Raw genomic sequence first — 18,727 nt, forward strand, 5'->3', positions numbered from 1 at the left:
CTTCCCACTTCCAGGTCAGCCATAGTAGCACTCGCAAAACACACTGGAGAGGGTATATTAACGTTTCTACAACTCTGGGAACCTTAATCAATGCATAGTTCATATTTACATTATTTTCAGTTTTGCTTTGTCAATAACCCTGACCTTAATGTGTCAAATAGGATCCCAAAGGGGTGGTATGCCCGCTTCTTTTCTTGAAGACACTTTGCACAGGGCCTTTGCTTCAAATAAGTCACTTCTGTGGTAAAAGTACCAAAAAGATCTCCTTTGCTACTCAGATGGCAATCTTTCAGCAACCAGATGTGATCTTTCTCACCTTCTTCTGGCTCTGTGCAACTCTGTAAAGTTCATAACATCAGAACCTTTGCTGGGTCTCGGAGGTCACATGGCACCAGTCTTTGGACCCAGGGTGAAGCTGAAGCCCTATTTTAAATCTATAGTCTATACATTTGCTGGAAAATATGCATCCACAATGCATAGCTAGAATTTAAAGCTCTTTAAAAAATAGCTTAAAGGAAAACTAGAGGGTCAGGAACACAAACATGTATTCCTGACCATATAGTGTTAAAATTACCAACTAGCCAACCTGCCTCCCCCACCCCTCCATATATAGTAAAATCTTACTTGTACAGACAGTCCTCACTTACCGACCGGGTTCCGTTCATATGACCCAGTCATAGAACGAATTGGTCGGTAAATGAGAAGTTAAGGGATTCCCGACTATGCTGTGTTCTTCTAGGTTCGGGGAAAAGTCCACGAAATATCCCAGAACATAGAACACAGCAGAGCAGGGAATCCCTCCAATTCCCACCCCACGAGAGAGCTGGTCGTAAGTGGGAGCCGTCGCAAAACGAGGACCACCTGTATTCAAGTCTGCAGCTGCTGCCTCTGATCTGCCTGCTTGGCTGACATCAGAAGTGATTTTATGAGCCAATCACAATGCTTTCCTATATAATTGGCAGAGAGACTGTCAAGGAAGGAGATCAGAGGCAGCGCAAGCAAAACACAGCTCTGGCCAATCAGCATATCCTCACAGAAATTAATCGAATCAATGCATCTCTATGGAGAAAGTTCAGTGTCTGCATGTAGAGGGTGGAGACACAATGTCAGCGCTGCACAATGTGCAGGACTGCCCCAGGAAGCATCTCTAACAGCCATCTGAGAAGCGGCTAGTGGAGGTATCCCTAGGCTGTAATGTAAACACTGCATTTTCTCTGGAAAGAATGTTTACTGCAAAAAGTGATTCTACTCACCAGAACAAATACAATAAGCTGTAGTTGTTCTGCTGACTAGTGTCCCTTTAAGTTAGGAACTTAAGCGAGAGCAGAAGAGACTTTCTACAGGCTGACTATTCTGCTCTCTCGAGCATAGCAACCACAGTGCTGCTATTGAGCATAGGAAAGGAGTGAGCAATGCAGTGCATGGCAGATTTCTTTAAATTAGACAGTTGGAGCAGCCTAATATTTAGATAGGTTATATTACACCCATATTAGCTTTGTTACAATACTGATTTCATTTAACGTATTGCAACTCCATTTCAACTATTTATAGTGTTTATAAGTAATCAAAACCTTTCCTAAATGTATAACAACTAAATAGGAATCTGCTGAGTGCTGGTCACATCCTCCATAAGAGCAGGAAGATCTTTGCAAAGACCTATGCCCAGTAGTGCAGGATTTAGCTCAAGAAAGCCAACAGACATTTTCTGCAGGAAAAGTTCCTGGCGTACCCCAGGTAAACTAATTGCAGCTTCAAGGCTTTTGTAAACACACTACACTCTAGGAGTGAGATTATTTGTTGTTTTTTTTATTATCAATTAGTCAATCTGCACAGTTTTCACTCACATGCTATTGCATTTATACAAACTGAACTAACTTCTTTAACACAAACATACATTCAACATAAAAAAGAGCCTCAAAAATCAAGATCCAGAATGGTTTTATTTTCAAATGGCAATATTTAAATCCTTGATGGGTAAAGCATCTGTAAAAGATGAGAAAAAAAAAAAGAAAAAAAGTTTAGTGAAAGCACCACAATTTCAGTGTATTAATAACATTAAGTGTATTAAACAATCCTAACGTTTCCCCATTCATGCAGAATCTATTGCATGACAACACCCTAGATGCCCTCGGCAAAAAAAAAAAAGCACTAACAATTACATCCACTACAGTCATATGTAGTAGTAATGGAATCATGAGTGCTCTGGCATAGGCCCAGTGCAATTGTAAATTGTCAGTTTTAGAGCTGTTTGACACTTTGCCTGAGTTCCCAGCTCTGCATGTCTTCATAGAATGAAGCCGGACTGATCAAGAATTGTGCTCATTTACCACAAATATAAAACAGTGTCCACTGGTGGAACACACATAAATACTGAAGGTTGACATAGGATATAATGCATACCAAATACACCAAGAAAAAAAAAAATAAAAAAAATACGTTTTAAGGAGCAGTCTAAGCACCATGACCACTACGTGCGTCGTGATGGTGCTAGCAGGCTGTGAATCCAATTTGCTTCCCGCTCAGAGTTAAACTTGTCAGCTAATGCACTCAGCCTGTTAAATGCCAACAAAGTTTATATTTCTAATGTGGAAATCGAAGGTCGGCATGAGCAACACAAAACGTGCTACACCATGGTTATTACAGGACCACCTCTAGCTTTAGAAATAAATTCACTTGAAAGCAGTTTAATGTGGAACCAGTGGATGAGACTCACACCATAAGCACAATGCACGTTGTGGTCATAATGCTTAGACTGCACCTTTAAATTTCAACCTGTTTTGAAACATTTATATGTCCACAATAAATGGGGAAAAGGAGCACTAACAAGAAACCAAAAGCGAGAATTGCCAGGAACTCAAAAATAATTTAAAATATTAGACCAAAATCGCCAACCTGGAAGCTTTGAGATTTTGGCAAAGTCAGCTATTTTGGAATTTTATTTGAAAATTCAATTTAAGTAAACAACCATGTTTGACATTTGCACTGTTAGAAAATGTGCTATCCATCAATAAGCATGGTTCAAATACAACTAGTATAACACTGATAATTTAAAAGGCACACTCTGCACTATAAAGTCTAAAATAAGCTTTAGACAGCTATGACAGGCCAATAATGGTGGGACTGCACTCTAAGCCATTTACTGCCATTATTAGTACCACAGGTTTTGACAGAACATATTTTCACAATGGCAGTACAGTTGTACACAAGGCTCAAAATTTCTTCATGATGCTGACCACTGGCAAATGAAAATTTAGCCCTGGCAATAGAAAGTCACCTTATACCTTGCAGTGGCAAGTAACTTTTAGGACTTGTCTGGTAGCATAGAACATCACTTTTTAAGCACAACAATATAAACAAAAAACAGCAGAGAACTGAAGCTCATTAATATAAAAAGCACATCAATCTGAAAAACCTGGTTAAACTAAGTGTGTGCAGTAGCCACGATACACCTATAGGTGCAATGATGACGCAAAATGAAGGACAAAGTCATGGGTCTGACCAAAGCACATTTCAATGAGAAAATAATTCTAACACTCATTTTTTGTTTTGCCACCATCAACAGCTAATGGACGTTACTAGAGAGAGTGTCGAATTACTTCATATATACGCTTGGAGAGGGCTGTAATAGTTTTCTTCATAGTGGGACACATCTACATTTAGACAGAAATCTGGTATGTTTGTGTGACTTGCTGCAATGGTAACAGAGAAGACCCAGCTATTTGCATTGTAATTAAAACTATTAAGGGGAGAATAAAATGACAGTGTTAGATTTGCCTTAAACAAAACAAAAAAAATTTCAAGTTTTACTTAAAAGACAAATGGTATTTTTGATCATATCCCTCAGACTTACCACACGGATTCTATGTCCAATGGCCTTGGCTGGGAGGTTAGAGCGGAACTTAGCACGAACCATCCCGCTGTTACCATGAGATCGGGTCACCTTTCCCCAGATTACACGGGTCCTGTTGGGCTTGCCACCTGGAGTTACTGTGTTGCTAAAAAAATAATATATGGCTTTTTAAAAGCACTGAACTTGATTGACAAAGAGCACAGAGTCATATCAAATAGACCAGTGAACCGAAAATGGTAAAAAAAAAAAAAAAAAAAGTATTGAAATTGCAGTTAAATATGCAAGGAGTACAGCACTAAAGTTTAAGGCGGATTCCATGAGACCCTCCATAGATCGAACCAATTTCCTGCATTGGACAGTGGTGACATCTGGTCCATGGTTTGTCTCAGTATAGCTTTTGACTGGGTTGGAATTTCAGTGAAATTGAAGATTTTATCTTTATGAAATAGCCAATTTGCAGGGAGTCAGCGACAACAAAAAACACTCTAAAGCTACATGTAGCATTCTTAATTCAAAAAGACTACCATTTATCACTTCACATACAGTAGTGGGCAATGGGAATGGTCAAGCAGATAAAATAAAAATTCAAACTACTGCACCTTCCAAAATCTGTATTTACTGTATTAACTCTACATAACTAAGGCAGTGCTCTTGTTGCTACTCTATGAAAAGAAATGCACCTTGTGCAATTAGTATGGACCTGACACCTCAAAGTCTGTGAAGTAAACTGAAACATGATAAAGATGGACAGTAGTATGAAGCACAACATACTGTTTAAGCTAGCCGAGTTACATTTAGCATTAAATATTGCGGCTTGACTTCGTAATGAAAACATGCAATGTTTTAGTGTAACAATAGAAGTGAAAATTATCAGGAGTTTTCAATTTAAGGCCAAAGTAGCTAAACATTATCATTTTCCTAGTCCGTTATGGCCTTAAATTTGAAGTTCACAGAGAATTCTCAATATATAAATATATATATAAATATATATATAAATATATATATATATAAAAATTATTGTTATTCTTCCAGATTATTTTATTATAGACTAAGGCTACACCTACCTGAATGAACTTGTGAACAGGACAGGTTCCGTTTTATTTTTTTAAATTAACCATTGCAATGAGGAGGACGCAAACTAAAAACCATCTCATAAGATTATATTACATTAATGCATATGTATATTAAAAAAATAAATAAAAATTATATATATCTATAAAAACTCACTTTTTTGCTTTGTACACATAGGCGCATCTCTTGCCCAGATAGAAGTCTGTTTCATCACGAGCGTAAACTCCTTCAATTTTCAGGAGAGCTGTGTGTTCTCTCTGATTTCGGAGACCTCTCTTATAGCCAGCAAAGGTGGCTTTGCACCAGAGTCTGAAAAGACAGTGAATGAAGTTACCAAAAAGGACAGGTTTACAAGTTACCTTTCAAAACCTCCAGAGTGAAGTGATTTGAGAACATACCTCCCAGACATCTTGGGTTTATATTATCCTGGTGCAGTACTGAAAGATAAAAAGAGGGGTAGTGGGGAAATGTTACAGTAGCAATACTTGGATTTATCAGTTGACTTTCAAAACAATTTTATTACACTACAAAACCTGCACATTTTCACTAAGTGGTTACTCAATACAAAAACCATTTAAACTAGTTCTCAATAGCTTATGCTCAAATCTCCTAACCCACCATATCAGTACCTGCAACTCTTTTCTAATCTACCACACTACTACAGCCACTGTAGGCCACTGTCACAGGCTGGAATACAACACTGAGCAATAGCGATCAGTTAGAAAAGCGCAACTTATACACAAGAAGAAGGATTTACAATGTGAATTTTCAATGCTAGCCTAAATATTTAGGAAGCCAATTGGTTGGCAACGTAAATGCAGCATCCTTGCACAGCATTACAAATGACATGACATTATGAACACAACATAATTAGCCATATACACAACACAATGCAGTAACTGGCACTGGGGTTGTGTGTGTGACAAACAATATAAATATAAAACAGCGAAATAATGTCAGGACATCTCACTACACATATTACATATATCATTGATAGCTGATCACACAAACAGGCTCATGTAAACACCCTGAGCACAGAGACATTACACACAGTTCTCTATACACACAATGCAGACTGACTGACTCTAGGTTACAGTGGACGTGTTGCCTGGGGGGGAAGCATGGAGCTTATTCCTGCACAGGAGTCTCTGCCGGCCGTGGCCGAACACCAGGCTCTACATGGAGTGTTACAGGGTGGCATTAATCACTGTGGTGGCGGTGAGAGGCCGAGCCTCGATGTCAGTCACGGCTGGAGAGCCGCACACCGCCACCGGCTGGAGACATCACCGCTGACTCCTACCACCCCCGGCAACACAATCCGCCCTGCATCCCGGCCATCCAGCCCCGCACACAGCAACCACCCGCCCCAGGACATACTGCAAGGAGTGCTGCCCCCGGCCCGGTGACTATTACCGGAGCCACGAGAGCCCAACCGGCGATATTTGAATGTATTACGAGACGCCGTAAACACTCACCCGCACTGGCATCCAAGATGGAGGAAAAGGAAGGGGCGGCGCGCTGCATTCTGGGGAATCATCAGCGTCCATGGCGTGAGGTGTCCACGGATATGCCTGAGGAAAATAATGCGGATAATCTATTCTGGCAATCGAGTATTAAACGTGGTTTGTACATCGACATGGCATTGCGGTGATATTTCTGAGGTGTATGTCTGGACCGTGCAATCAAACCGGCGAATAGTGGGCATTAAAAGCCCCGAGGCCCCAGCTGGTCTCCATAGTAACAGGATGTAAACAAACATTCCTTCCATGTTGGCAGATAGGCAGGTAACCAGCTCTGTCCTTTCAAGCTAGGCCAGCTTTAGTCACACACATTGTGTATAACAGTGAGATGTCTGGAAATTGTGTTAGTAAATCTGTCGCTTATGCTGCCAGTCTGGGATACACGTTGCTGTTTGTGGGAGCCTGTTATTCTCTTTGAATAGTAAGGTTGGGCTTTGGAAGGGTTAAGGAGAGGGCTAGAGGAGGGGTAAGGCAGGTTTAGGGTGTCAGGGGACACACAGGGAGTTTATTCACTTAATACCGGATTGCTGTGAATTGTATCATGAATGGCAAAATTGAGGCAAAAATAACCAAGCTATATCCATAGTACCGCGCTAAGGAATTTTGATGGCGCTATATAAATAATAATAATAATAATATTGACAGCTTGATTACTTGGTTAAGAATTTTCCAAATCAACCACGTGTGCCCGAATTTTGTCGTTTAGAATTCAGTTTGCTACCATTCAGAGTTTAGTTAATAAACCTAATATTGATTTTCACAAACAGGGATATTCAGTCAAGCGAGAATTCAACATTAATTTAAAGTACCTTTAAAATATTAGGCCAATGTAGCTAAACTGGAAGCATAGACAACTAGTTTGGCCTTACAATTATAATTCTCTTGGAATTCACATTGAATCATAGAATTGTAGACATAGCTGACTTGGACTTATTTTGAAATTGTTGTTGTTATGAAACAATCATGCAAACCAGAAAATGTAAAAACTGTGGGGGGGGGAGTTCCTGTGAATGTCCATTGTTTTCTATTTATAAGCGCTACAGTCCACAGAGACCTGTAAATAGCTGTGATTTCTGAGCTAAGCTGGGTTCTAGCTTTGTTTTAATAGTGCATGCTATGCATATCCTATTCCATGAAGTTTATCTAAAACACAGAAATTAGCTCTGTGCTCAAGGTAACACCACTCGTGGGCATCAACAATGTCACCGGTAATCATCAGCCTCAATGTTGAACTAAAGAAAACAAAAAAAGTTATCAGCACACTATCTCACAGCTCTTTGTCAAGTTAAATAACAGAGTGTTTTCAACTTGACATTGGCAGATGAGCATACATTTTAATGATCATTGCAATTGTACCAAAATCCCCTTATTTATTTAAATAGAAGTTAGTGTTTGGAAGTGCGCCAATAACATTTTTGGTTTTACTAAAGATAGTTTAGTTTATGGGGGAAAAAATGAAAACACAAGTAGTGTAATAACTACTTCCATGTGGCTTCAACTAACATGCTGAGTAGCTTTTACATAATATCACTGGACTAATACGACTACAATCTCTACTTCAGAGTATCACTTGATACAGGACATGCTTTATCATTGGAGGGTGTGAGAGTGTGTATACAAGTCATAAAGTTGATGAAGTAATAATTCTCTTCTATCATATATCCAAAATTGTGTGATATCTTGTGTTTTTGAGACACCATTTCTATCTTTAATATTTGATTGCTGCTTGGTATGGATGTTTATGTTTGTTAGAATTTAAACTTGTAATCACTTGTTTATGGGCATGCGTTGATTATGTATACACGCACCTTTCAGAAGCACACATTATTTTCATGTATATAGTAATTACTCTTTTTACAGTCATATTATGATTATATATATATAATTAATACCAGTTCTAGGCAGATCCAGCTGCTTGTAGCCCAGAAGATGACTTCATTATCAACAATGGACATACTGCATGTGTGCACAGTGCTCGAGGACAGTCTCGACCAACTTTCCATCCTTGGATATACAATGATTCCAGTCTCTTATCATGGCCGCAGAAACGTAAGTAACTTTACAAAATAGGCTTCTCATTAATCAGTTTATATCCATGCACTCTCAGAGTCAATAGGCATCTTCTTAAAGTAGCAAAGTCATTAAAAAAAAATTATTATTATTTTTGTGTTTTTTTTTTGTTTTTTTAAACATAAGAAAAAGTAGGGACTCTTTGGAAATTTCTTTGGAAATGTACAAAGTTAAGCAAAGTTCAGATTCTGTTGCTTAGCTCTTTCAAATTTCTGCAGGTTCTGTCTGGCACTCCTACCTACAATGCACAATTGGGAGATGGGATGCCTGCTATATAATCACAATAAAGAAGTGTTTAACAATGTTGGGAGCAGACTTTATAATACAGTACTGCTACCTCAACTTGAAATTCAGCGAAAATAAGCAACATATTGCAGGGACACCATAGGAGAGGCAAGGATGAGCACAGAGAGCTGTGGATAGCCTGCCCTGCTGAGAGAATAGAAGATAGTAAAAGTTGTGTCGTATAACTGACAATTGGAATGAAGGTACATTAAAGTGAACCTGTATTGTAAAATTGAACATTCACAAAATCAGCCCCAAATAGATTGAATACATCATATATCACAGAGATACATGATGTATTTACTCACTATACGTCATTTCAGCACCACCATTTCCATCAGATAGCCAGTCTGTCGTCAGCTCCTCCTGCAGTCTTTTTTGTTTTGTCCTTCTTGGGAACACTTACCGAAGCAGGGCAAACCTCCTCAGTGATGCCAGTACGCTAGTCTCGTTGCCAGCATGCCGACAACTGAATGGAGTCACATCAGTCAGTTACAATACTCCCTAGCAGCACTAACAGTGCCGGCTAGGGAGTTTTTATTACAGCTACAACGTATGGGCTGTGGTTGCTTTGCTTTTCTGCTCTTCCTTGTAAGTCACATTGTCTGCATAGATACTCAGATTTGAGTAAGAGTTACGAGAAAAAAATAAATATTTTTAAATAGGGGTTTCTCCTAAATTATACATTTGTATAGACATATACATATATACAATGTATAGACAGAATCAAAAAAGCATAAGTAAAAGAAGAATGCAGGAATCTTATAAGGTAGGTAGTGAGAGAGGGAGAGTGGGAATGAAAGTCAAGAAATGTATTAAAGGAACAATCCAAGTACCACTAACCGTAGTGGTTATGATAGTGTCCTGGCATCCCCTAATGTAAGTACGGTAGTTATTGGCAGACACCTTTGTGTTTCAATTTGTTTCTCCTTTGAATTTTTCTTACTAGCATATTTCTGTTAAAATCTATGGTAGATTATATGTGTCCCAGTTAAGTTTTTTTAATACTTAGGGTTACAGTGAGAGCCAGAACAACATTCGTTTGTTTTTTGTTTTTTTTACAATTGGCTTCCTAATCTGTGTGATGGACTGTTAAATATTTAAATGGACACTGTAGGTACTGTAAGTGCTTCATTTTATAGAGCCAAAGTGGAATCCCTTCACTCTGTCCTTCGATTCAGTGTTAAACTATTTTGAATGAGTCCCCAGCAGCCTATCCCCCTTTTGAGGAAGGATCAACTTAGGCTGCAATAGGTGGCAATGATTATTTGGGAATGTCAGCTGACCGGTTTTAGCGAGATGAAATGGTTATAGTGCCCATTTAATATTTAGAACAGCTTCATGGTTATCTCATTTACCACATACACATATGCGTGTATGCTTTGTGAATTATTATTATTATACCTGAGAGCTTTATGGATCCTCAGCATTACTAAACCCATTCGAGACACACAAATTGATACAAAATACCTATCGATGTATAGGTAGACTTGGATACAGACAGGCACACATAGACATGGAAAGCAGAAAGCAACACTACATAAAAACAAATCATCCTTCAGGTGTGAGGAGGGGGGTGGTTGTAATCCTAACTATAGAGTGGCCCTGTAATGCTATTAGTTTCAAGTTTTAGTTATCTAAAAAAAAAATATCTGCTTGTGGTTGACCAAAGTACATAAAGAAAACAAGACTGAAAATAAACAGGAGGACTTGTACAGAAAAGAAACAAAGAAGTCTTGGCTCAAGTCTTTATTTGTGCTGTATGTAAAGTGGCACCCTTTCAATGTTACCCCATGAGTTTTTCTTGTATTTTAAAGGTACATATTTTTACACTTTTCATAATTTAATCAAAATGTCTTTGTCCACTTTTTTTGCTTGTATTATGTAATTATGTCTTATGTGTCTTATGAGTATTGTGTGCTTACTTTATTGCATACTTGCTGTAGACAGTTAAACTTAATTTCACTCTATATGTCTTTTTTTCTGTTAATCAGGAACTGTCACTACTTTAGTTTTAGCACAAGCTAATAGTTAACTAAAAGTTAGCTATTAGTTGTACTAAAAAAAAAAAAAAAAAAACACATTCCTTAAAGATTCTATATTCTTTTACATGCCAGGCAAATATATGTAACTTATGTATCTCTTGCAGTGCCATATGCACAGTACATGCATGCATATGTCATTGCTGAAGGAAATGGCATTTGTGCATGCATATGCATGGCATTTCTTTATTAAAAGCCGGAAAGTTTGAGGACAGGAAAGTCACTGCAATGCAGGACTGCAATGAAGGTAAGTACGCTAAAAGCAAGTAACCAATAATTTGCAAATGTGCATCCTACCAAATGCATTCAGCCACAATTTTGTGTAAAAAGAATGGGTTACAAATGTCCGGGTTAGCTGTATTCCTAGCACCATCGCTACCCCTGCCTCACCCTCCCTCACGCCCCCGACCCACCTCTCCCAGTAAATAAAGGGTTAAAAACCATTTATTTACTTACCTTATCGCAGTGCCTATTTCCCTCAGCACTGGGTCAAAGCTTCACTCCTTCCGACGTCCCGCGGGCTCTAATGCACATGCGCGGCAAATGCTGCTCACATTAAACCTCCTCATAGGAAAGCACTAAATGAATGCTTTCCTATGGGGAAAAATCTGACGCTGGAGGTCCTCATGCAGAGCGTGAGGATGTCCAGCATCAGATACCGGACCAAAGATCCACTTCAATTCAGAAAGCCCTCTAGTGGCTGTCTGATAGACAGCCACTGAGGGTAGATTTAGAACTGTAATGTTTAACATTGCAGCACTAAGTGCAAAAGGCACAAAGCACCCAGACCACTTCAATGAGCTAGCTTGCCTCTAGTCATACTGACAGCCACTAGAGCAGAAGTAGGTAAACTGCAAGACTCCAGATGTTGTGGGCTACATTTCCTGCAATGCTTTTAGAGCCGTAATTCTGGCAAAGCATCAAATTAGATGTAGTCTAAAACATCTGGATTGCTGTAGTTTACCGACCAATGCACTATACATGCTGTTTTGTAAAATTGTATAATAAAACTGACAGAGACCATCTGATTGTTTTAATGCGCATGCATACTAGCCCCCCAACGCTTTCCTACAGGAAAGCTTTGAATTGTCTGAGATCATTGATTTTAAAGAGGCATAGCTTCACTGAGGAGACCAGCACTGCGCGGGAGACAGGGTAAGTAATCTACCGTTTATAAGCCTAGCAGTGGAGGCCTGATCACCTAAATGGTAATTAGAGCAGTATAGCATTAGGAATACATATTTATATTCCCAACGCTTCCTTAACTGTTTTTACTAGAGTTTTAAAAATCTAACAGATATTTTATTTTTACCTTTGTAATATTCAACTTGCATCTCACTCCTTTTTTAGGTGATAGTTTTCCATGCTCATTTTGATGTTCTCTGTGTCTGCAAATTAATAATATAACCCTGACAGGTTCTGCATCCTCTCTCTACTTACCAGCTATACATATTACAGTGTTGTCACTGCCACCTACAAAATAAATTATTTAATTTATTCTAATTCCCACTCTCATATTACTCCAGATTGTTATAAATGAAATTGGTAACATTATGAGGGAACAAAGACAGCTTGAGAAAAACGTTGAGGAGCTAATAGGTTCACGCATTGCTGTTCGGTTAACATCACCTTCCTCACCAAGCATGCTGGCGGACTTGACAAAAGAGGTTCAGGAAACCAGTGAGAAGCTGAAAATAAGCAATGAACAGTTTACACGGGCTGTGAAACAAGGCCCCTTGACTTCCGATAATCTCAAGAAAATCCAGGCTGAGAATCTGAAGAAGGTACAGGCTGACAGGTAAGACATAACAACAAGGCAAACAGTTTCAAACATCTACTGTATGGAAGCATGCTTTATTACCTTTCAAGGGACAACATACCCCCTGCTGCCAGAAATGACAAAAACTTTTGTTTTCACAACAAAATCATATATGCAGTTTTTACTTAAAGGGTTACAATATGCATACATCTACACAAGGTATGGTAGGGGTGTACAGGCTTTAGTGACACAGGGTATATTTATAGTTCCAGACTGGTTGAGTTTGAGGGTAGTTACACATACAGGCTGCAGATCTCATTTTACTGTCTTTCTCACACCCTCTTGAACAGGAGAACCTGGGGAGAGTTACACAATGTCTTTCTTTTTTCTCTCTTTAAGTTTGAATATTTCTTAAAAAGGTTGTACAATCAAATTTTCTATAGGACTTTCTTTCTGTTTATTGTTATATTTACTGCAACTATGTGGCCACAAATAATTGATAATTTTCTTATTTTTTTTTAAATTCTTTATTTTTGTAGTGCATCAAGTAACAAAGCATGGTTACATAGACATTTCTCAAATGACAGAACCAACAGTAAGACGTAGCATAAAATGTCAGAGTTGCTGCACTTTTTATAATTAAGTAGAAATATTTCAGGGTCATAGTTCTATGTGCAGAGTGACAGAAAAAGACATGTTTAGGTATAGAACTATAGATAAACTTCAGAATATTTAGACCACTGGGCCCAAGGACACAACAATAGAACGAACAAGCTGGGACCGCCACAGCAGCTGGTGCAGGCCGACACACTGACGTAATTTAACAGTCGTATGGCATAGAAAATCAGTGCTTATTTTATGTTAATTTTCAGAGTATGTGACAGGTTGAGAGATGAACAGGCTTATATAATTTAACTTACTGATAGCTTAATTGTATGCTTGCTTGCTTAATGACATGTTAGATTAACCTATGCGAGAGTAGTCAGGTATTAAGTGGCATATAGGCATGCATTAAACCTTCCACAAGAGTGATAGCAATCGGTGCACAGTGGGATGTACATTTGAAGATTGTGTGTTATATGATAATATTGACATCTCCGTGTATGGTTATAGCAGGTTGGATTTAGCAGGCAAGGTACATTTCCTAAGTACACATTAGCATAGTATGAATTATGTTATGGTTGTCGGCTATACTGGCATACCACGCTATTAAATGCAAAGCAAGCCTGCCCTAACTATCTCAGGCATACAAGTCAAATCTGTATTAGTGCTGCAGTTAGGTTTGGATCTTTAGGCATATAGGCATAGGACTAGGTAAGCTAGGGTCTGTTCCGTGACAATAAAGTGATCGTGAGTCCTACTTGCATAGGACCTGCTGGGATAGTGATAGACATGTTATTTTGTACCTACATAGGCTGCAGGGCTCAGAAGAACAAGAAGCAGCGCTAAGTCATGCTTATGATTAAAGTAGCATTGCTTTATAAACTAACATCGCATATGAGCTTAACTGGCAATCTGTTTGGCTGTGCTTTCGCCTTAAGTAATTGTAAAAGTGTACGTCAGAATTTACTAGTCAATGAGGAGCAAGAGTCCACCACTTTGAATATGGTCTGCAATGTCCTCTGTGCCAGCAGCATCGCCGCGGTATGCCATCAGGCATCTCAGGTCTTCGCCTTTCGTCACCCAATACCCAGTCTGTAGGGAGGTCGCTGGCCGTGCAGCCGCTCGGTCTCTTGCTTTGTGGCTTTGGTCGCAGGGAGCTGGGTCGTGCTGTGCCGAGCGGAGGGGAGCTGGCTTGGAGAGGCCTTTGTTGGTGCCGCTAGTAGGTAGGGCTCAATTTTGTGTAGTCGCCGGCGGGTACCTGCGTCTCGGAGACATCGCGCTTGAGAGGGAGTGCCGGTGCCCGAGGGATATGTCGCCTTTTCCCGCCATCTCGTTTTGCGGTACGTGATGTGTTGGCCTTTGGTTGTTGGGACCACTGAATGAGGAGTAGATTGGGCCTTGTTCCGTGGCTTGTGCACGTGAGTTTCGGCTCTCGAGGGACCCGGCATTGTCTCCCGCCCCTCCGAGCTTCGGCTCCGATGCAGTCTGGAGGCCGCTCTGGCGCTGCGAGGGGGTTTCCATTGTAGGATGCGTCGGGTGGTCGGGCGTATCCACGCTGCCACCTCCCTCATCGCCAGCCTGTAGGGTTGTCTCCGGGCTTTAAGTTGTGCCCAGAAATAGGTGCGTAGCCGGTCAATTAAAGCCCCTGTGTGCTTGGGTGGTTTGATGCATGTGTGCTTGGTCCCAACCCTCGTCCGCGCCGCCATCTTGGCTGGGCCTATGAGGTCCCGTTTGATTGAAGGTTTTGTCGCTTGATCAGGTGTGCATGTGGGGGTAATCGTTCCCAGCGAGGACCGGGATGTCCCCCACCGGTCCAGAGGGAGGGTAGCAGGGCTGTAATGGGCTTAGGAGCGTGTCCCGTGCCAGGAGATCGGCCGCCTCCCCTGGTCCTCAGGCTCCGCTCTGGTATAGGCCGCATGGTCAGTTTAAGTTTTTCCGTGGCGCACTGGTGCCGGACATAAATCATTTTGTTCCTGATGCCGTTGTGCGTCTTATACCGGTCCCTGTTTGCCGCTAACGCTTGTATATCGGTCGGTATCTTTACTCTTTTGTCCATTGCTGCAGGAGCTCATAAAATGTGCGACCGGCCATGTTAGCTGTCAGGCCCCTCCCCCATAATTGATCATTTTCATTGGATGAGCTATCTTCCCTTCTTCCATCTCATACCATCCCTGGGATTTATATTGACCTAGATGCATCACCACTATATGCATCAATAGTGAGGCTCTATAGTACAGTTCTATGTTGGGGAAATCAATTCCTCCATATTTCTTATTTAGATCTAAAACTTCTTCTATTCTGTTGTTTTTTATTTAACCAGATAAACTTTGAAAATGATGTATTCAACTTCTTAAGCCATGGTGTAGGTATTTTCAAAGGGACCATTCTAAAGAGATACAAACATTTGGGTATCACATAAAACTTTATGGTGTTAATTCTGCCCAACCATGAGATTTCTAGTGTTCTCCATGTTTTTAATTGTAGGTTGGTCTGTCTTAAAAGGGATAGGAAATTAACTTCCATCAAATCTTTAGGAAAGACCGTTATACTTATTCCCAAATAATTATATTTCTTTTTCGTCCATTTGAAACTATAGTTACTATCTAACAGTTTTATTTCATACCGATTCATATAGAAGGGCATAGCTATTGTTTTCTTGACTTAACTTATAATTTGATATATTACTATATTTTTGTATAACTTACATTACAGTATTAACCGAGAAGTAGGGATTAGACAATAATAAAAATTTATCATCTGCATATTGGCAGATTTTAATTTCTTTTTTACTTATCTTAAATCCTTGTATATTGTGATTTGTTCTTATATCAATAGCTAATGGTTCTGCTGCCAAAACATAAAGAAGGGGGGATAGAGGGCACTCTTGTCGAGTTCCGTTGGTGACTTCAAACCAACCTCCTTTCCTACCCCCTCCCCCCCCCCCCCCCCAAAATAAAAAAAAAAACACACACACCCCAATCATCCTGTGATTGGTAGTTCTGTAGGCAAATAAAAACAACCAGAGTTCAGATGAGTATGACCAGAGCAGTTTAAATGACAGGAAGTCAACAGTAAATGTAATGACCGCCCACTGTTGCTCAAGGGTGTAACATTTAATACTCTCCCTTTAATGTGTTAGCCTTGTCCTGTAGGGTGGCCATATATTGTTTTTTAAATCGTGGTAACCTATTTCATAATCTGTGAAATGACAGTAAGACCTAGATATGGCATACAAATCTCTTTTAAGGCTTGTTTTAGTATATTCAGACAATGCCTAAACAGTTTTTATACTCTATTACTTGTAAAATTCTCTTGGGTGATAAAATTGCTTTAGTCTTTATTAATCAGTGGTTCAACACATTGCTCACACATTTGGTAAATGTCATTATTTCTCTTATATATTAGGCAGTTTGCCGCTGATATCATTATGGAAATGTTAAAGGAGCTGGAAGACTCCAGGACATTTATCAGCCTCCAGGAAGCTGTGGAAAAGGAGAAGGAGAGGAAAGACCATTTCCGCAGGACAATAGAGAGGTGAGAAAAGGGAAAGCATGAAGTCTGCTCACACATTAATTACATTACTTTACCGCTTTGTGTCAATTGTCACTATACTTTACCTCAAAATGAGTGCATCTATTTAAGAAAAGAACCAGAAAGGATCAGAGAAAGATAAGGAGAAGGAGGAGAAGGAACTGGGGATATTTTGTCTGATGGGAAAACGTTGTCATTAGCAATGAGGACTGAAATCTTATTGTATGTGAAGCTCATGAGGGAAACAGAGAAAACAGGCAGGGTTATTCACAAAGTGAGATTTGTTGAGAATTCAAATAATGCCAAAATAGCCGAATTGAAAAACATCTTTAAGTCAGCAATGCTTCTCGTGTGGGTTCTTTGGCCTTGAATTTGAAATTCCCTTTGAATTCGTAACAATTCTCACTTTAGTGATTAACCCCAAGGGTCTCTAAACAGGGAGCTGTTCTGGATTGATATAAGTGAAAGCACTGTAGAACTGTGCATAGGACAATAGGATAGAGAATGTGGTGGTCTGAAGAATGTAGAGATAGATGGCAGGTGGGTTTTTAGAGTCTAATGACTATGGACCATGCAATTTCTCATTGTAGCCAGTTTATTACGGTTCTGTATTTTTTGCAGAGAAGAGGATGGAAGGTACAAGATTAATTTACTGCAGAAGCAATTGGAAGAGATCAGAAAAGAGAAAGAAGTGGAGTTGCAGGTAAATTGTGTGAGATGAATTTGGATTAAAACAGGTCATTGTAGGTCATCCTGCTAAAACACTTGTTTGATTTTTGGAGTCTCCATCTTGTAATGTATTTTTTTCCACCTGATGCAACCTCTGCATGAGAATGGATTTGTTGCTAGAATTATTTCACAATAATTAGGATTTCTCTGACCATTATGTATGTGAGTGACTGTCTGGGATTTTGTGTGTGTGCATGTAGTGGGGTGCTATGTGTGGTGTTGTGTGTGGACTATTTGAAGTTTGCATGTGTATGTGGGCAGAGCCGGATTAAGAGCCCAGTGGGCCTGGTGCTGACATTTTGTGATGGGCCTAATTAAAGAATCTTATCAACCCAAAACACTAGAACAGTCAAACCTCCCAAGTGTCGTGTCTGGTGGAGGTGGTGCTGGAGGGAAACTCAAAGGATGCACCTATGAGAAAACACATATCCCATGCTAATCTCTCTCTAATTTATAATTTTTTTTGTTTCAAGTAAATCCATACCCACTAACAGCAGTGTCCAGTAAAGCAGGAAGTCAATGGTCGGGGTAAAAGGGTGTGCCACTGACACGACTCACATAACCAGAAGCCCCAAAAGGGGCGAACATGCCCAAAAAGGGGGCATGTCTGCCTAAAGAATTGGAAGGCCAGCCTGGCATGAATGCATGTCAGGCCGGCCTGCCAATAATGCAGGCTGGCCAACTAAGGGCACACTATACAGAAAGCACCCTTAGCTTGGCATAAATGCGTCTAATGATGCGCTCGCTCCACGCTTTCTAAGGACTGTCCCCTGGCACTCACATGTCCACTCCTCTCCTAACCTCCTTAGCAGCAGGCAGAAGCTCTTGCTATACAGTCTGGGACAGAGAAAAAGTGTATGTAGTGAGTGTAGAAGAAAGAGGACCGGGGGGCGTGTCCTGCGACCGCATGGAGTAGTCGCACTGTAACGGAGCTCCGCAGCCACCGAGCCTAAAAGCCGTCAAAAACGAGCCAGACATACCGCAAAACTCACCCCTCCGGTCGCCCCAACATCCTGACACAGCATGGCACCATCCAGACAGCTGAAATTGACGGACCCGGTCCGGAACGCCAAAAAAGACCGCCCGCGGCAAAAACAAGATGGCGACGGCGGAACACCAGAAGCCTCTGACTTTGCAGATGCCGCTGCACTAACAATCGAAGATGCAGACCAGACCCCCCACGGGGACTCTCTGGTAACTAACCACAGCCTCCATTTAATGCTGCAGGACCTAAAAGAGTCTCTTAGGACCGATTTCAAGCAGATTA

The 18,727-nt window shown here is 40.3% G+C and overlaps 2 protein-coding genes across 2 annotated transcripts in view; one reads left to right on the forward strand and one right to left on the reverse strand.

The window, feature by feature from the left end:
* Positions 1–1,921: 1,921 nt before the first annotated feature.
* Positions 1,922–6,465, reverse strand: RPL35A (ribosomal protein L35a). The gene is made up of 5 exons (XM_063441105.1): positions 6,397–6,465; positions 5,320–5,358; positions 5,078–5,230; positions 3,851–3,995; positions 1,922–1,983 (listed from the first exon to the last, which is right to left on the reverse strand). The coding sequence occupies exons 2-5, from the start codon at positions 5,328–5,330 to the stop codon at positions 1,960–1,962; spliced, it is 333 nt and encodes a 110-aa protein (XP_063297175.1). The 5' UTR covers positions 5,331–5,358; positions 6,397–6,465; the 3' UTR covers positions 1,922–1,959.
* Positions 6,466–6,651: 186 nt separating this feature from the next.
* The window catches only part of IQCG (IQ motif containing G), a 36,264-nt gene continuing 24,188 nt past the window's right edge, over positions 6,652–18,727 (forward strand). The window contains exons 1-5 of the mRNA XM_063442858.1: positions 6,652–6,705; positions 8,337–8,490; positions 12,365–12,636; positions 16,606–16,734; positions 17,353–17,434. Of these exons, the coding sequence (XP_063298928.1) occupies positions 8,371–8,490; positions 12,365–12,636; positions 16,606–16,734; positions 17,353–17,434 (603 nt within the window). The 5' untranslated portion in view covers positions 6,652–6,705; positions 8,337–8,370. The remainder of the gene's footprint in view (positions 6,706–8,336; positions 8,491–12,364; positions 12,637–16,605; positions 16,735–17,352; positions 17,435–18,727) is intronic.

This window comes from Pelobates fuscus, chromosome 2, assembly GCF_036172605.1.
Source record: "Pelobates fuscus isolate aPelFus1 chromosome 2, aPelFus1.pri, whole genome shotgun sequence".
Lineage (NCBI taxonomy): Eukaryota > Metazoa > Chordata > Amphibia > Anura > Pelobatidae > Pelobates > Pelobates fuscus.

What these genes read in the sequence shown, in the direction of transcription:
- RPL35A (XM_063441105.1), bottom strand. An exon ending in TATGTGTACAAAGCAAAAAA is followed by an intron (nt 3,996 to 5,077) that starts GTGAGTTTTTAT and finishes TTATTTTTTTAG; the next exon opens with CAACACAGTAACTCCAGGTG. An exon ending in TTGGACATAGAATCCGTGTG is followed by an intron (nt 1,984 to 3,850) that starts GTAAGTCTGAGG and finishes CATCTTTTACAG; the next exon opens with ATGCTTTACCCATCAAGGAT.